At 41.5% G+C, this 19551-nt stretch overlaps 1 protein-coding gene across 1 annotated transcript; it reads left to right on the forward strand.

Moving 5' to 3' along the window:
- The first annotated feature begins 10283 nt into the window (after positions 1-10283).
- LOC133905276 (putative glutaredoxin-C14) lies at positions 10284-11017 on the forward strand. Its single transcript, XM_062347030.1, has one exon. It carries the CDS (start codon positions 10392-10394, stop codon positions 10704-10706), a length of 315 nt encoding a protein of 104 aa, XP_062203014.1. The 5' UTR covers positions 10284-10391; the 3' UTR covers positions 10707-11017.
- The last annotated feature ends 8534 nt before the right edge of the window (positions 11018-19551 follow it).

The raw sequence follows: 19551 nt of genomic DNA on the forward strand, positions 1-19551 counted from the left end.
ACCCGTCACCTATGACTATGTTACCAATTTGAGTTACAAGTTGCTCTAGAGCTTAAGAGCAAATGTAATAAAAATATTTTTAATGGTTTGATTCAAAGTTTTAGAATCACAAAGTAGAATTAAAGTTCAATTGAACTCTTTATTTCAATCCAAAGTAGATGCATAATTGAAATAAACAATATAAAGAATGTTTCTAATAGGTGACCTAGAGTGTCTTCGATAAAACAGACATAACTTTTACATACGAACTCCGATTTTGATGTTTTTTTTTTACTCTACGAACATCTACAGAAAAGGTTACATCCGTTTCTCTCCACTTCGTCGGGTTTGAAAAATTTTTCACACCCAAAAACGTCCTAGAAGATTGAGTTCTCGCCTACTAAAGTTTTTACATCGTTTTCAGAACGCGTATTTGTATCCATATCCGCCACCCTTTATATCAACCTTTAACAAAAATGTACAATTATTCCTATTCTAGTGTTGTTGAGGTGAGAAAAATAAAAAATATTTGTGCCTATAACACCGTTGTACCCTACACCAGTTTTGTTCAATGTGTGAATGAAAATTCATGAAATAGACTAAACATAAGTTGTAACTTGTTGATGCATTTTTCTGTAAATATTTGTAGTCTCATAGCTCTTTGGTTTGAATCTTAGCTATAGTATGGTTATAAGTCTAGTGTTTACATTTGTGCTTTTATACGTAAATATTTAGCAATAGCATGGTTGTAACCTTTTTGCGCAATATCTTTTCAAATCAGCACAATACGTTTAGTTTTTAGTGGACAAATTAAGTAAGAAAAGACATTATCTTTCCTAGCTCCAATAACATAGTAGAGTCATCAGACCCGTCACTACATAAGTGACAGGTTGTGACATCACCCGTCACTATGACTAGTCCAGTGAGATCTGTCACTAATGACAAGTCATAAGTGAAACCCGTCACTGATAAGTAGCCTAGGATGACCCGTTATTGATGAGTTGATCATTAAAGACGGATCATAACTTCACCCATTACTAATGTCATCAGTGACAGGTAAATTTATAACCTGACCCGTCACTGATGACCTGTCATAAGTGACGGATCATGATTCGATCCTAATATGAGGCTACATAAGTGACGGGTTGTAGCAGGACCCGTCACTTATGACTCTTAAGTGACATGCGCCGATCTTTTATATCACTTTAACTGAGCAGTCCAACATGAGCAGTCCAACTTATGTGGTGTTTTCTTTGTCTGTTTTTCACTTAGTGATATAAAAGAGCTAACCCGAATGTACTATGTTGGACTGCTTAGGTTTATAAGCTATCTCCAACCTACCTAGACTACTAGGATTAATCCCACCAAATCAGAATAGTTGTGCCACACAGGCTAAAACCAGAACACTAATAGGCCAAATATTACATTCTTTGACACCCTTGATAGCTTACCGCATAGACGATAGAAAAATACTCAGAATCTATGATAGCCCAAATGGCTTAAGCATATCATTAAGCATCATTGGCATCATGTTTAATTATTTTGAGTAATTATTAACATGCAATTTCAATTAAACATAAATTATGAACATTAATGTTAAGTGGTGCCTGGTGAAGGAATTCACGAAATTGCTATGAAACATAGGGTTGAAAATAATTTTAGAAATTAGTCCATACCATGTGAAGAATATTAGTGATTTTTCCCAAATTTTTGGGAATGATTTTGAAGACATAAAATTACCACAAGTTAGAAGGCTTGCATCTTTGGAGAATTTTAATTGAAAATTGGCTCAGTTTATTGGGGTCAAACAAGTTAAAATAGATTGCTTATGAATTATAGTTTTATACAAATTTTGTCCCATGAATTTAGACCACAGGAAGACCTCCAAATGAATTAGAAAAGGGGGAGGATATTTTCTTTGGCTGGCTACTGTTCATCCACTGACCTTCCTCTCTCTGTATATGTGATGACCGCCATTTTCATAGACTTTTGGGGCAGCTGGCCACATCGCCGGGAAAGCTGAGCATGGCACCGAGGCTTCAGGGAGTTCCACCGGCCTTAACCCCTCTGGCCGATCGCTTTCTCCCTCTTCCTCGTTCCCTCTCTGCTTCCTTCTCACCCGGCCAGCTGTCCATCAGAGCAGAGCAGCCAAGCAGCAGTTGCTGGCCATTTCCACCACGCCACCGACGAGTTCCGCCGAGCTCGAGCCACAGGGAGCACGAAGGAAGGTCGTGGAGCCTCCCCGAGTCTTTCCCACGTGAGCCCCATCCTTTCCCCGGCCGAAATCGACGCCGCACCGCCGTCTTCCCCAAATCTGGCGCCCTTTCCACCACCTCACCGTCGAGCTGCCGCATCCTTGCTTCTCCGCCAAATCAAAGCATAGGGTGAGCTTCACCTCGCACACATCTACCTTTCACGTGCGCTTGTTTTGTTTTAGCCTGTCACCGGCGCGGTAGTCCGCGATGGCCGAGCCGCCGCCACCTCCCCGCCCACGCTGCCGGCTGAGCCGCCGTCGGGCCCCTCAGCTAAGAGGCGGGCTGTTGTGTTCGCAGGCCCGCGTTGATGTTGTTGGAGCCCTCGGTCGGGACGTTTTCGCTGCTGTTTCGCCGCCAGCATGCCGAACTGAGGCGTCGCCGTGTTTTCACCTCTGGCCACCTTCCCGTCACCGTCGTCAACCACACGTGTCACCAACGTGCTCCTCTTGTCGTGCTGACCCCGTGGGTGTTCTCGGCTGGCCGGAATCCGCCGTCGTTCACCGTCGGCTACGCCAGACCGAGCCGTCGGCCGTGTGAGTGGCATGGCCTCAAGGCCATTTGACCAAAGTCAAATGCCCGGGCCTGTGGTCAGCCTCAGTAGCTAGATAGGCTCCGGTACAAAAAAAATTTGGGGCATTTTAATCTGGATATTCCAAAAAATGCGAAATGAATTTAGTGTACAACTAATAAATCGGCTGAACCTTGTAAAATGCATAGAAAATTGTATATAGCTCCAAAAGTCATGAAACCAATTTTGTTAGGTTTATATGATCATTATCTACGTGTTAAAAATACTGGGAGCTATGAAATATGTATTTAAATTACATGGGTGCATAAAATAGTTTTGAGTTCCATTATTCCATAATCAATTATTGGTAGCTCCAAAATTGATAAAATAAATTTTGTAAATTTTAATAATTGATTCCCTGCTCATTAAAAATAATCACCCTCATGTTAAGTATGAATTAATTTTCTAATTAGGTCTAAGCTTTGTGTTAAAATTAATTAATCTAGAAAATGATTAAATGCTTAACATTAATCCAAGTGAAGAAAATCTTGAGGCTTTGAACACATGGCATAATGCATTGCATCTCCACTATTGCCATACGCTGTGGAGCATCCATCATTACATGTCATTCATGCTCATCATTGCATGTGTTCTTCAGTAGTGAACGAAGGTCTGGAGCGTGACGCGAGTGTGATCGAGGGCGACACCGAGGCACACCACTTCTGCCAGTTCTGTTCGGGAAGTATCGGGCAAACCCCAGAGCAGCAAGGCAAGCATGTAAGCATACTGCACCCTTTTTTCAAATTAAATGGAGTCTAAATTGATAAATTATGCTTTATGTATGTTTGCATGTGTTGAGTCCAGTGTCAGGTTGATATGGGTAGAACCTATGTTGATGCATTATCTCTACCTTGACTTATTGATCAATCCTTATCCTTATAGCCTTGATGATATAGTTGGTGTCTAGCTTCAAGGGTTATTCGAAATGATTAGCAATACTTAAGTCCTCGGTAGAAGTCGAGCGACGGTGCTGCTGTTGTTCGCGAGTTTAGGGCTTAATCACTGTTCACAGATACAAAGATGAGATTGAGATGGATGGTTGAGATGTGAGATTGAGGTGAGATGTGGGCGGTGTTAGTGGTATCTTCTGCCCAGGAGGAGTCCTCTGGGTAGTCCGGGAGAGGAGCCCGGATGCCTAAACCACTTATATCGTTTAAGGTCATCCGTCGGCACAGTTGGCTCTAGCACTTTCCGTACTCACCACATTGATCTAATAGTAAGGTAAGCCGATTATCATATGCTGTGCCGATACTTGCCTTGTGGCTCTATGACGCGTAAGAGAAAAAGACAAGGAGAAGCAAGGTGGCAGGGAGCCGGAGGTGTCCATAACACGCTCGCGGTAACCTTGGTGCCATAGGGGCATTGCAAGTGGGTGGTTCTGGATATGAGAAAAGTTGACTTGAGTACCCCTTGTGTGTACTTTCGTGAGTAGCACAAGCCGAATGGTCCTCGAGTCGTGTGGGTAAAGTTGTACCCCCTGCAGAGTGTAAAAATATTTTGAAATGCCGCGCTCTCGGTCATGAGCATGCTATTATTTCATTTGTATCGGTCGTAGAGTTTACGAATGTGGGATAAGGTTATGGTATAATGGAAATGGTTGGTAGATTGTTGATGAGATACTATAGTTCCTATACATACATGTTCAAGTTGTGGTTTACAGGGTAGAAAGGTAGTTGCTTTTGAGTTAAGTATAGATGCTCACACATATGTGTCTAGGTTGCTTACCGCATATATTTTGCTTAACCTTGTGGCCTACTCTTGCTAACAACTCAATGCATAATTCTTGGAGTTGAGCTATGTATATGTGCTCTATATGGTTTAAGTCTTGCGAGTACCTCCGTACTCATGCCTGCGCTTTCAGGTTCTGCTGGTGAGGGTGAGGTGGTGTTGGGCTACTTCGTGCCCGCCGATGTAGGTGGTGGGCAAGAGTAGTGCATCCTGCTCTGGTGAGGTGTAGTTTTTGGGGTGGAGCAAAAGGGTATATGGCTCCACTCTCCTTTTTATTGCTGTTAAGGTTTTAATCTTCCGCTGCACAGTTTCTCTTTGTGTAAACTGTTGCAAATGGTTGCATGCTTAAGAACTTGTAATATAACTTTAATTACTCATTCTTTCTTAAGCTATGTTGTGATGTACATATTAGAAAAGCATGTGTTCTGATCTTGGGCACAAAACACATGCCGGAATTACCGAGATGGTATTTTGGTTAATCATTGAGGTTGTATTTATGAATAATGATGCTCCTGATGATTAATTAGAATATTGTTTAGACGGTTCCTCACATAATCCCCCCCCCCCTCAGTGCCATGTCCCCTCCACGGGCCAACATGCACGCACTCGTGCGATGAGGGTTGATCCTCTGATACCACCTATAACATCCTACATCTAAAATCTGCTTCAAATCTAGTGCCCACGTGGGGCAGGTCCATGTACACATAGCACTCGTCTTACCCTTCGTGTAAAAAGATTAACCCGAATATGTTATGTTTAAACTGCTTAGGCTTATAAATTATCCCTCAACCTACATAGTCTAGTAAAACATGACTAATCTTATCAAATCAGAACACTTAGACCATATATATCGAAACCAGAACATTAATAGACGGGAGTATTACAATACATTTGTGACCACTATCCTTTGTTTTTTTTCTCCAGAAACTTCAATTATCTATTAATGTGCAAATAATTTGATGATAAAACTACTTATGCCATCGTTAATTAGTAACTACCCTAAGTAATTTTGCTCGAATTATTATAGAATGATACCTATCCAGTAACATAGCGAATACTAAGTGTACCGGTGCTCGAAGTAAGAAGAGTCGGCAAAGTATACAGAGATTATTATCTAACCCAATTTGTTCCGATTTATCTTCTGAGATCACTCGACCGCGCGAATCGATCTATATCCGAGACCGGCGCATGTGATTTGCAGCAACCCCGCTAACGACACGGCAAAATAATCATATCAATTGATTCTTTTCTCGCACTCCTTTTTTTCTTCAATTAATTTCGTTGGTAAATTAATTATTAATTATCGAATGATTCTTGTGTGATTGATTTTAATTGCGTGTGATGAGTGAAACCAAGGTACAGATAAATAAATGCCCTGGCTCTATCAATCTCTTCAGAATCTTGATTGTGCTTGCTTTCAATCTAGTGGATTGCAGTAGCTAGAACTAGGCACACCTGGAGTTGACAAGAAATTGACAAATATATTCATGTTCCTGTATCCAAGATGGGTCCTTTATTATATTATATTTCATGTGTATAGCTATTTCCTTTTTTTTCTGCGGAAAAGTGTATAGTTATTTCCAGGTAGTAACAAAAAAAAAATCGCACAAATTAGGGTCTAGTTCAAGCTAGGTAGGTTTAATTCAAACACCTAATCTAGCTAGCAAGGGAGTAAACACATCATTTAAAAAATGAAAGCTCAAACTTACCGTAATTAAGAGCAACACGCGCACGCTTTGATTACGTCCCTCAACCTTGCACAAAATTTATTTATTTTGACCGTTCTAACTTAATTAACTTATAAAATGCACTGTTAATAGGATTATATGGATCAAGCAATTTTTTAAAAAGAAATGGAAACATCATATTTCAACACATTGTATTCGAAATCACACACATATAAAGTATATAGGCAACTTCATTTGTCCCACTTTAGATATCAACCTACTTTTACGAGAACATATCCCGTGCTACCACTAGCTAAAATTTTAGTGGCGGGCACAGACGCAAATCGTAAAGGAGGCTCACTCTCTTCTCCTTCTCCATCTCTTTTCCCTCTTCTTTTTCTTCATCTTTCTTCATCTCCTTCCTCCCTTCTATCCAATTGGAGAGCAGCAACCAATAGGGGGGGGGGGGGGGGGCGCTTGAGCCCACTCAGCCCCTCGTTGTATCTGCTGCTACCGCCAACTCACTTGCCTGTGCTATTGTCCCTAGAGTGAGTGTGGCTTACTGAGCCACTGGTGTTGCCTTCACCGTTATTGTTCCCCAGTCCAGTAAAAGGTGCTATCCATCTATCTAGGGGTGAAAATGGATGGCAGGAAATCCGAATTATCCGATTCCGTATCCGTTAAAATACGAATATGGATATCCGTATTCGTATTCGTTTATGAAATAGATACTAAAATGGATATATCCGAATTCGTTTTCGAGATTCGGATTCAAATGTGGATATCCGAATTCGAGATATATCCGATTCGTATCCGTATGCGCCAACCAGGGAACCAAATTTTGCTAAAGTTTTAGAAATTTCAGATATGAACGAAATTCCAACCCAATCAAATTAGAACAAATTTCAGTTAAATTTGATCAAAAATTTAAATTTCCAACATGAATTTTGAACAAAATTTCTAAAATTCCGGCCCAATCAAATTAGAACAAATTTCAGTCAAATTTTATCAAATTTTAGTCAATTTTTTTCAAAAATTTAAATTTCTGACCTGAATTTCGAAGATCGAGTAGATATCCGAATGCGGATTCGTATTCGAACTATCCGATTCGTATTTGTATTCGAGGATGTCCGGATCCGTATTCACATTCGGATTAAAATGTGGTAAATCGTACTATCCGAATTCGATTCCATGCGTATTCGATCCGTTTCCATCCCTACATCTATCTCCCCTCTTCTTCCAAGCTCCAAGCGGTCCACTCACGTTGGATCTGCCTGCCTGGCCAGACCGATGACCTTGTGTGCAATTAGGTTTGTTGGTGTTCAACAGCGATACTATAGGGCCAATGTCCACTTTAACTGTAGGGTTTTGGTTCAGTGAACCTAGACCCTAACCCATTGAAACCTCGTCTTACCTTGTCGCATGCCACCGTCACCAGAGAAGGCAATCCCCATTGGCTAGGGCAAATATTTTTGAGAAGATAAAGTCGATAAACTTGACTGATTCTGTAAAGACATTGAAATAACTATGATATAGCAAATCTAAGAGAAGGAAACGGGGGCACTCATGCCCATATGCCATCTGCATACATACATATATATGAGATTCTTTGTAGGTCAACACAACAAAACATTCCAATATATATTCCTTGGGCCCTATTGAAAAAATGGCTCCATGCATTATACAAACACCTATCGCCAAACTCAGGCTCGAATTCGATGCCATGGCTTGCGCTGCTGCAACCACTTTCTTGCTCTGTCAGATTCGGTTTGTGAGAGAGAGGAAGAGAGGAGGGGATCGATAGGAAGAGATAAGGTGGAGAGAGAGAGGAGGTGAGGGCGAACGCACAGGTGACTTAATAAAAATTTGGGGTGAACGCATGGGGACGGATTTGGCCAAGCCGAGCGGACATGAGGATGAGCCAACAGTAGATACAATAAAATTTTTGGGTCCGTTCTCTCATCACTGCCGGTTGGTACTTAAAAACCAGCATTGATGGTATCAGTGCTGGTTGTTTTTTAAAACCGACACTGATAATAATTTATCAGTGCTGGTTGTTTTTTAAAACCGGCACTGATACTGGTTTTCTGTGCGAAAAGTTATGAACCGGCACTGATATTTCATCAGTGCCGGTTCTATTCTAGCCGACACTGATGACCCAGCTCGGAAGACCATTTCTGTGGTAGTGTGATCTCTTGCATTCAGTGGCGGGCGCATGATTTTCAAATTGGGTGTACATATTATATTATACATAGCTATTTTTTTTATAACCATAAATGTTAAGCATATGAAAATTGAACAAATACACAAAAAAGTACAACAAATAACATCGCTCAATTTTGCATTGCAGTAAATAGCCCAAAGGGCAAAGGCCATCATAGACAACAAAAAAAAGCTAATGTGCATGTTCAATCTGATTATCAGCACTACATGTAAAAAAGTCAAATACTATCATGATACAATATGCATTCTCATATGGTCAATCAAGAACAGCCAAGGGAACCAAATGTGTCATAAAACAAACCATGTGATTAATGGAAAGTGACACAGCTGCTTATTGATGAGCCTGGAGAGTATTGCCATCACAAAACCATTCTAAGGAAATAAGCAATGACCAAATGACTGAAAAACATGTTCTTCAGACTTCATGCTGTTTCGTCTACACTCCAAGTCTCTGTTCTTCAGACTACCATCCTGAAAGAATAAGCAATGACCAAATGACCAAAAGAAGAGTTGTTTCCTTCTTTTGGAAATGACCTACACTCCAAGTCTTTGTAAACAAAATAGAGGGAAAGGTCGGTTACAATTTGGAAATCTATGCATCATCTGATAAACATGCAAAGTTGAAAACACAGTACTGATAAGCATGTAATCATTTACTGATTACATGAAAAAGCACATATTGACTCCAAAGAGATTATGTAAACTGATAAGCAAGTTTCCTTCCAACAAATATAACCATATCTTATTCGCTGTGTATTAGTCAACATAAGCACTAGAATTTGGACAACCAAAGCTGGGAAAACATCAAACGCTTGAATTACTGATCTCACAAAAACGAGAGGAATCAATGTATTTTCAACCTGGTTTTGATTGCTTTGGATTTTCTCACGATGTCGATTTACTTCACTTCACACGTTACCAGTACCAATTCTTTTTATAGATGATACCAGTATTCAGTACCAAATCTTAGTCTTACTTAGTCTTACCAGTGTGGCTTAGACCGCACCCTGCTGCCTCGCCCGTACTCGCGCCACAGCTGCCGCCGCCGCCCGCCCACTAAGCTCGTGCCCATGCTGCAGCAGCTACCGCCCGCCTGGCTCGCTCCCGCACTGGCGCCACACCCCGCCTAGTCTTGGCTCGCACCCGTGACCACATAGTCGCTCGCACCCGCGCTGGAGCTGGTGTCGCCACTGCCGCCTGGGCTTGCTCGTGCCCGTGACGCAGTCGTTCACGCCCTGGCCCGTGGGGCGTGTGCGCATCTGCGTGTGGCAGTAGGCTGCGGCTAGGGCTGCAACCTGACTACTTTCAACTCTTCTGCCCGTGGCAGTGGGCTACGGGTTGAGCTGAAAACAACATATAGAAAAAAAAATTGTATAAAAATTTAGACGTACATATGTACACCCATGTCGCTTGTTGGCCCCACCCCTGTTTGCATTCATAGTTGCATATATACCATCCTTTTCGGTGAACCAGTCTTTTCTCGGTGTACATATATGCAATCTACACATATAGTACCTTCAACTTATTTTAATATAACGTTCAAAGTCAAAGACGTGTCATGTATGAATATATGGTCCTAGCCAATAAGCTAGCTACTAGCCACTGTTACTATACCAGCTTATAGATTCTTTGGAACATTTTAATCTTTCCAGAAACACCTAGCTAGATCATCTCACTCATCATCGCCCAGTTAGATCGTACTGGCCTGTTCGAAAAAGTAGATGTATTCCGATCCATACATGCTCTTACTTGCAGTCCTAGCTAGACCCAAACCCGTCAAGGAAACCCTAGCCTTGCAAAGTCTATAAAAGGCAGTCACCCCCTGTGCTTCCAAACCATCCATCCTCAGCTAGCCCTCTCACTCATCTACGTGCATCCACAGGCAGCAGCTTGACAGAGAGCTCGATCGAAAGCTAGAGAGAAAAGCTTGAGAGAGAGTTTGCTTGGAGATTCGTGCAACCGAGAAAGCAAATGGACCGCGTGATGAAGCTGGCGTCGGAGCGGGCGGTGGTGGTGTTCACGCTGAGCTCCTGCTGCATGTGCCACACGGTGACGCGGCTGCTGACGGACCTCGGCGTGAACGCGCTGGTGCACGAGCTGGACAGCGACCCCAGGGGCAAGGAGATGGAGCGCGCCCTGCTCAAGATGCTCGGCGGCCGTGGCCCGACCGTCCCCACCGTCTTCATCGGCGGCAGGCTCGTCGGCGGCACTAACATGGTCATGTCGCTCCATCTCGCCGGCGAGTTCGTCCCCATGCTCAAGAACGCCGGCGCGCTCTGGTTGTAGACTGCGCGCCACCAGCCCACGTCGTCCACGCCACGTACGTGCGTGCATGCATGCATGCATGCGTGGGAAAAATAAACAAAGGGTACGACGGATCAGGGTATGTGTGTGTCAAGGCCAGGTTTTTCCAGTCCTGTTCTTCAGACTTTCAGAGTTCTGACAGGAATAATTGAGGCAAACTAGCTTGCTAGCTTCATGCCTTGTAGGTTGTAGCTGGTAAGCGAGAGACGGCCTATGTAATTTTCTCTCTCCCTATCTCTCTTTTTTGATGTTCTGTTCTAACTTTGCAATGGTGCGTGCGTGTACTGATCACCTTTTTTCTACGGGCTTATGAATATATATGCATGAGAGTTAATAATTTGTCCTGATGACATGATTTATATATACTTGCATGCATTACCCAATTGATCATCGATCATGTAGTTGTGTTTGGTTAATTGGTTGTGCACATATATCTAGCTACCTAGGTGATCATCTGCGTAGAAATGTTGATATATGTAGCTGGTTTTCTTGCTGAGGTCTGACATCGCATTCGCATGCATCATGGTGATCTTTCTTAGTAGATGTGTGCCTGCTTGGTCAGCCGCTACACACAATTTATACCGTCATGTGTTGCATTCAATCTGTATCCTTAAATGTTATAATGGTATGTTGTAATTTGATCTTACATTTTTTCAAATAAATGATATACTAATTATCATTTTTTAACGATCCATGTTCTAACAATCATAGCATTGCCAATTCATAATTAAGCCCTTTTGGGTTGCATCTAGGAGAGCAAAAATGAACTGAAAGCCAACAGGGTTAGATAAGATGGAGCAACTCACAGAGTTGAGTTCAGAGTAGCACATAGATTGCTTCATGAACTAGTACTGATAATATAACAGATGTCTCATAGTGTGATTACATATCCAAATTAATATGGTTGTAATAATACTGCAATTAATTTCATGAGAAGTTATATAAATATATTTTTCCCAACAAGTTTTAGCTCAATTTGCAAGCTGAAATATATACATTCAAACTACTATAAGGCTTTCACTCGTTGAATTGCGTGCTTGGTTGAGTACCAGAACTTAAATCCAAATTCATTCAAACTATTATAAGGCTTTCACAAAGGTTAAGCGTGGACAATTTTATCTGATAATAATAATCTCCAACGAACGCGTCCATCAAGTATTGACATCAATGTTTCTCAATGGAAACATAGAGTGTGTTTTACTTGAAAAAGGCATGCAACAATATTCTAGTTAGTGTGTGATCCAATTTTACTTTGAAAAGAGTAAAGCAATTCTCCCTTTTCTAAGAGCAAGTCATCATAACCAGAGCGGCAAACTAATTTGAAATGGTGGCATGACATGTGCATATATCAAAGTCAAAAGGAACAAACTAAATTCAAGAAATACTGTTGTAGGAAAACAAAAGGTAATAAAGTCAAGAATAAAGACATAATTATATGATTATATGGAAAAGTAACATTTATTTATTTCTTGATTAGGAATCTCGAAATAATTAATTAATGGCTGCATAGTCTTTATTTCCCTGTTTGGTTCTTCTAATCACATAGGTTTAAAGCTTTACACAAATGGAATTAAAGTTCAAGGCATGACCTTTCTGTGTTATGTTGGACCAAATGTTAATAATTATTATGCTCACTAACTAAGAATCATAAGTATGATTTAATATATGGGCCAGGATAATAGATATATACACATTTTCACAAGCATAATGTAAATTTAATAAAAAAAACCGAGCCAAATAAAAAAATTATTCGATAATTATCACCAAGGCGAATAACTGCATCGTTTGAAAAAAAAAACTGCTTTGCTACAGCTAAGAATATATTAGATTTGGGTCAATTGCTTAATTAAAGTTTAAATATATGCGTGGCTAAACAATGCATGTGTGTTATATGCAGGTCTTGGAACTCTATACTTTACAAGAAACCTTAGCTCTATACACACTTGGATATAAATGCAAGTAGTAATTAGCTAGATTGATCTTGTGACAGATGGATATAAAGGCGATATGCATGCATGGGATAATATATTGAGATCGGTCTCGGATCGCGGCATCACACATCCACTGTATACGCTCGCTATCCCTGTGTGTGTGAGAGAGAGAGATGGAGAGAGAGAGAGAGAGAAAGAGAGAGATGCCTCTAGCTTTGCATCAATGGTTTTAGTTTTCAGGATTCCAAAACCACGATGCAGGAATGTGTAGATATGCGGGCGAGGCAGGCCAGAGGCGTGGCTTGTTGGGTGCCACATTATGAGCTATGAGAGCCGACATCCACTGTATATAATGTGGAATCACACTTTAAGTTTTGACTTTTGTATTTGCGTTTTCTTTTCTTTGCTTAATTACAGAATCTAAATTGATTCGTATGCTTGTACATGAGAAGGCCGGTTGATCAATGGGCACGTACTGATAGTGACGCGGTACATATGTTCGTGTAACGTGTGTGTAGCACCGATTTTGCTTCGACTCGGTGGATATCATTGTCACTGATCATCTCTCACTACTATAGAAAATCTTATCACTATCGGCTCTAAAATCCTCTTTATTGTCAGTTTTAGAGTCGACAGTGGGTAACAGGTAGTAATAATCAGGGAATATCACTACCGACCCTGAGAACCGACAGTGAAGGAGGTTATCACTGCTGGCTCAAGTTTTAAGCCAACAGTAATGCCCTAGGTATCACTAGGGCTAGTGGTTTCGGTCGGCAGTGATACCCGTGGAATTACTACCGGCTAAATCCTTGAGTCGATAGTGTTTTGTCTCTCCTCTTTCTCTCTTACCTCTCTGTCCTCTCCTCTCTCTCTCACTACAACAGAACTGGTCATCCACATCGAGTCATAAGTGCCAGCTAGGCCAGAACTGACATTGATGAAGTATCAGTGATGGTTCATAACATCCCGCGCTCGATCAATGATTGAGCCGGGTTGAACTGGCACTGATACTAAGTATCAGTGCCGGCTCTTAAAACAAACTGACACTGATACTTTAGTGTCGGCTAATAATCATGAACCGACATTGATATGTAGTATCAATGCTGGTTTGTAATTGCCAGGTGGCACTAATAATCTTGAACGGATCTGAAATTTTAATAGATTCCAATTTTGGCAGTAGGTTTCCATCCGGATCCAACTTGTCCTCTCTCAGCCACTCATTCTCTGCTTATCTCTTTGCCACAACAGCTCTCTCTCTTATCTCTTCGCTATTCTCTCTCAGCGCGCTCTCCACGCTGGAGCTCCATCCCAAATCTCTGGTCTCACAAGCCACCACATCTCCCTACACTCCCACTCCGCCGTCACCATGGCCCACCAGGGGCCCTAATTCCTTCCCACCACCCCGCTCCCTCCCTCCCTCCTCCGCCTCCCCTACCGCCACTTCCCCCTCCACCTCCGCTCTTCCTCCTCCACCACCTTCGAGACTGACCTCACCGTCTTCCCTAGCACCAATGGGATCCTCGTGGCCAAGCCCATCGACAGTAGATGGACTGATCTCTACCAGCATGTCACTCTACCGCGTGCCACACCTCCTCGCGAAGCCAGCCAAACCACCAGCTCTGCTCGGCAGCCGCTTGTGGCTGTGAATTGGGGGGCAACATCCTTACCGACCAAGAACTTCAGCGCCGCTTATCTACTCTACTGGTGGGTTTCCTCGACCACGTCCTGTCCCTATAAACTCATATGTTCGCATTCTAAGCCACCCTCCTCTTTGTTTGCTCTCTGGACTAGGAGAGGCGCGAGTCCACCAGGGGACATTGCTTGGGCCTGTCGCCACCATGGATGGCTCTGTCTTCCTTAACCACAGCCATAACTCCGCCCTTTTCTACTTTTGGTAAGGCACCACCGCACTCCTCCTACTCTAGCTTGCTCACCTAGAGTCCCCACCACACTCGCACATGCATGGGCACTTAGATTTCTGTTTATGCGACTGTTGCACGCTAACGTTCATTCCAGCTGACCAAAGGACCTCCACGCTCTAACAGCACACCGTTGCCGACCTCCAAACCGACTCCACCATCATGTTCGCCATAACATCAGCAACCCATTTTTCTATTTGCTTGGGCACCCTGACCAATACCACATCGCCAGCTTGAGCTTATGAGCTCGGCCATGGCAGGCTAACCAGAGGAGCTCGAGCTCCTGTTAGCTCTCGTTACTCCTCTGTTATCTTGGGCCACTAACCCAACCCAAATGACACAGAGTCTTGTAGAAAATTCTAGCCCAAAGCAAGTTAGTTTTTCAGTCCATTACGAAATATATATTATCACCTACAATGCCATAGATTGATCTGCATAGTCCGTCCTTCGATGGTTCATGAAGCATTGTTGGAACATACGAGAGTACCCTTTGATTCATTTTTTTGTTGCCTTTCTATCTTGCTTGGATCATAGGATGCCAACAATAAGCATAGAAGAAGCTTGTTTGCGTGAGATAAAAATGATGGAGAAATGGCAAGAAAGGACTAATAAGATGATTCAAGAAGCGAACTCTGCATGGCATAAGGATGGCACTAGCTCAGCCCAAGATGATGAGGATGCCAAAGAGGAGAAAGCAAGGGCCTAGGATGACTGGAAGGTTGACAATCCTCGTGGTGCCGACAACAAGAAGCTCACTCCCTGTCAGTAAACTGCAAACCATGTGCGTTGTATTGAAACTCCACTTGCGATGGATGTCCATGTTGATGATATAATGTTTGATTTTGTAATATGATGCCAATGCTCTACAAATCAGCAAGTGCATTGGTTCCATATATGTACTATTGAAATTTGAAATAGCATTCCTCTTTTGTCAATGGATAATGCTATGCGTACATTTGGCCTTATGACTCATATGACCTAGCATTGCTACAATGTCCCATGCTACAGGGAGGAGGGGCTACCAGTGTCGGCTCATGACAAATAGCCAGCCCCGATAGCCTTTGTATCAGTGCCAGTTTATCCCACAAACCATCACTAATAGTTTGAGTAACAGTGTTCGTTCCTTGTTATGGACCGGCACTGATACCCATTATCAGTGCCGGTTCAAAAACTGGCACTGATAGTCTATGACTATAGTATATGACTATCAGTACCGAGTAATCAGTGTCGATTCAAAAACCTCAACTGATGGTATTTTTGAGCCGGCACTGATGACAATTTCTGTAGTAGTGTCTCCTCTCTCCATCTCTCTCTCGCTCTCAATACATGCATACAATGAAACACATATTTAATGTAAATCAATAATAAAGATATCTTCATTAAACATAGTAATTCATGTCCTTTATTAATACATAGTAATTAGTATCTTTCATTAATATGGTGTCATTTGGCGATATATACGCTATCTAACCCCTGGTAGACTTCTTCCTTATCCCATACTCTCTACTAGAAGGTATGGTGTTATCTGAAGGTCTCTCACGCGTTGATGACACAATCGGTTCATGAAACTTGCCATTTGGATTGATAGTATGTTCGATGAAGAACCTGATGATCTTATCTTGCATGGCATGTATTTCTGTAGGGAGTATCGCACTTGTGCGTTGTTTGATGCGTTGCGTTTGAAGAATCTAAACAATTGGTCATTGAACACGAAATTGAAAAGAAGGCATTGATATGTAATTTTATACATCAACATCAGTAAACTTGGTAGTGTCTCCGTCTTCGCTGAATATGTACATGAAAGTAAGGATATAAAACTCACAAAGATTGTTGTCGGCTAACTGTCTCCTACACTTCAAGAGGAAATGATACGTTAGTGGAATGAATTAATGAACCTTTTTATTTAGTAGGAAATGCAAAACATAAATATTCCCTACGTATCGGAAAGTCAGTTTTTACATCATACTACTTACTGTAGGGAAAGTAGACAACACTCTTATTGTAGTATCTTGTGTACGTCCACGTACGTGAATATGAATACCAATTAAACTTAAATGCAATTAACGTGAATACTAATGATCGAGTTTACTTGTTTAGCATGTCGATGAGGTCTTGGTAAGTTATCTTATCTCTCTTTTGTGAGTCCAAGATAATAATCTTACTCAAGTCTGGGTGGATGACAAGGAGAATCCAATGAAAATTGCAAAAATATGTCACACCGTGGCAAATTAGTACTAGAATCGAGTTTCCTATAAAAGGTGAACCCCCTGGCGTGCAAACGTGTACTCAAAGCTGTAGGGTAAGAGTACAAATTTCTTGTGTTGGTGGTGAAACAGACACTTCAATAAGTAGTCCTCTGTGAAGTCTATATTCATCCGCAAAATTTTCTCATTGACAAACCCAAGATCGATGAATCCTACTTTATTATCTACGAAAGAGAGAAGTTTGCCATATCTCAAGGTACAAGATCATATAACGTAAATTATATACATAAGTCACTTACAGAGTCCATGCTTTGACTATGGACACATCAAGAGCATCTTTCTGGTACAATTCATACAAGCACTCGAAGTTCACCCAGAAGTAGTCATCCCCGTTGAGCAAATATTCATCTCTATATAAACGTTTGTATATCTTGCCTGGACTGCTCTAATTACCACAAATGTAATCGGTACATTTGAGTTATAAGATTATTTTCTATATCTGGTTTGACCAAAGGTTTGTCCAACGCAAATGGCCATCTAACATCTAACTTTGGGATTTCCACTCCCGCAACAAGTTGTGCTAGTTGCTCTGCTGATAATCCAGAAGTAGCCAGGAAGCCCCCAATGCTTAGACAAGTTGGCCTGCTTCTTGTTGATATGCTTGTAATCCGTCGGTGGCTTCCTTGAAGCCACCCAGTCTATTTAACTTTGTCTATACTCATGAAAAAAATTTATGCTATCTTCAGACACAACAGGCTTCGATGGAGGTGCTGGAGGATGGAAATGAGCCATTACACTAGCGGCCACAATCTTTTTAGTTTGTTCTAGATTAATTGAAGAGACATCATTTGGTTCCGTCAACTTCTTAGATAGCACTAACTTCTAAGATGATAGCTTTTGGTTTTTATGAGAATTTTTTTATGTTCTTAGCACACAAAAAGCTAGAAAAATCAATCGCAAACAGCTTATCATCTTTTAGTTCATTTCATCATAAGGCAACTTTTCAACTTTTTAAAAGAAAACAATAAAGCATGTTTGTTTCAACTTTTGGCGTATGAGAAGCAGAAGCCAGCAATAAGCTGAAACAAATAGGGCCAAAGAAGATTCCATTCGTTGTGGTTGACTTCGAAATGGCATACAACACCATCTTAGGATGATAAACTTTGGCCAAGTTCATGGCTGTTGCGCACTATGCCTACTAGTGCAAGAAGATCGAGCACAAATTAGCTATCCGATCAGATGCCAAGCCGGTCAACTAGAAGCTCTGGCGGTTTGCACCTGACCGGAAAGAAGCAATCAAGGAGGGAATCAAAAGGCTCAGGAAGGAAGGGTTCATCAGAGAAGTGGATCATCCCGAGTGGCTCGCTAACCCCGTCATGGTTAAAAAGTCAAACGACGGGTGGCGCATGTGCGTAGATTTCACCGACCTTAACAAAGTTTGCCCGAAGGATGCCTTCCCCCTACCACAGATAGATCAGATAATCGATGAAACCTTCGGGTGCTATTATCTAAGCCTTCTCAATGCTTGCTCCGGTGACACCAGATCAACATGCATCCGGACAACGAGCACTATTGGAAACTGCAAGTTTCCCTAGAGTCAAAATTCCTAGGGAAATGCCAAGAAACAGTAGGGAAATATTGTCCCTTTGGATTTTTGTAGGGAACGATTTACAGGAAAATATTTGACGATGAGTGCTATTGGTGTAGTTGGCCTGGCTCTGAACCTACGTGCCTATGACTTTGTTTCCCAGGAATCCATGCAGCGGACGGGAAAGACTTGGTTCCCTACAGTTTTTTACAATTCAAAGGGAAAGATTCTTTCCCTACAAAACAAAAATTGTAGGAACACTTTGTGACATGGTAGAGTTGCATACGTGGAAAGCATGTTTCACATCTAGGGAACATTTAAATATGTTTTTTCCACCCCTGTGACTGAAAAACCTTTCCCTACGAATCTGCATAAAACACTAGGGCTGTTTTGCTCTATTTTTCCACATTTATATTCAAAATTAGATCCAAACTAGAATAATATTAATTGCACAAAACATTCACAAACAAAAGGTCACCAAACATAGTATACATGATATTATTACAATGGTCAACAAAGTCATCAATCATATAATAGGTCTATAAAATATATTGTTACAAAGCATTACAATCACAGTGAGTTCAAAAGAGTAGGAAGGCAACCAACATTAGCATCGAAAGAACATCCCAATAATAATAGCATCGATAATGAGTAAATTCAAAACAACGGAAAGTCATTGTCTACATTTTAGAATTAGCAAACCATAGCATGGACCTTAGTAGGACGCTTAAACATATATTCAACTTTCTCATGGTGATCCCCCCTCAGCAAAATAACTAAAGCTCTAAATGTTTGCAGAAACTGGTACTTGCTATTGCTACAACTTGTATCTAACCGAATCACCAGCTGGTCATATTAGATGCCTTATAAGTTTTAATATTTGGGGACTAGAGAAAGGAGATCGGCCCCTTCGCATAAATATTACTCCACTAAATTTAGAACATATATCCACATCATTTTGTTAACTTTGCATTCCCAGGTCGTCATGGAACAAGGCATATTACAATTTATGTTTTCACAACTTCTGTGGCTCGTTTTCCACAAGCATGCACTACTACATAAATGGTCATTACTGTCGGCTCCAAAACACCATAAGTGGCAATTTTTGAACCGACACTGATTACTCGACACTGATAGTCACAGACTATCAGTGCCAGTTCCATGTCATGAGCCGACACTGATAGC

The sequence above is a fragment of the Phragmites australis genome, chromosome 22 (genome assembly GCF_958298935.1).
Source record: "Phragmites australis chromosome 22, lpPhrAust1.1, whole genome shotgun sequence".
Classification (NCBI taxonomy): Eukaryota; Viridiplantae; Streptophyta; class Magnoliopsida; order Poales; family Poaceae; genus Phragmites; species Phragmites australis.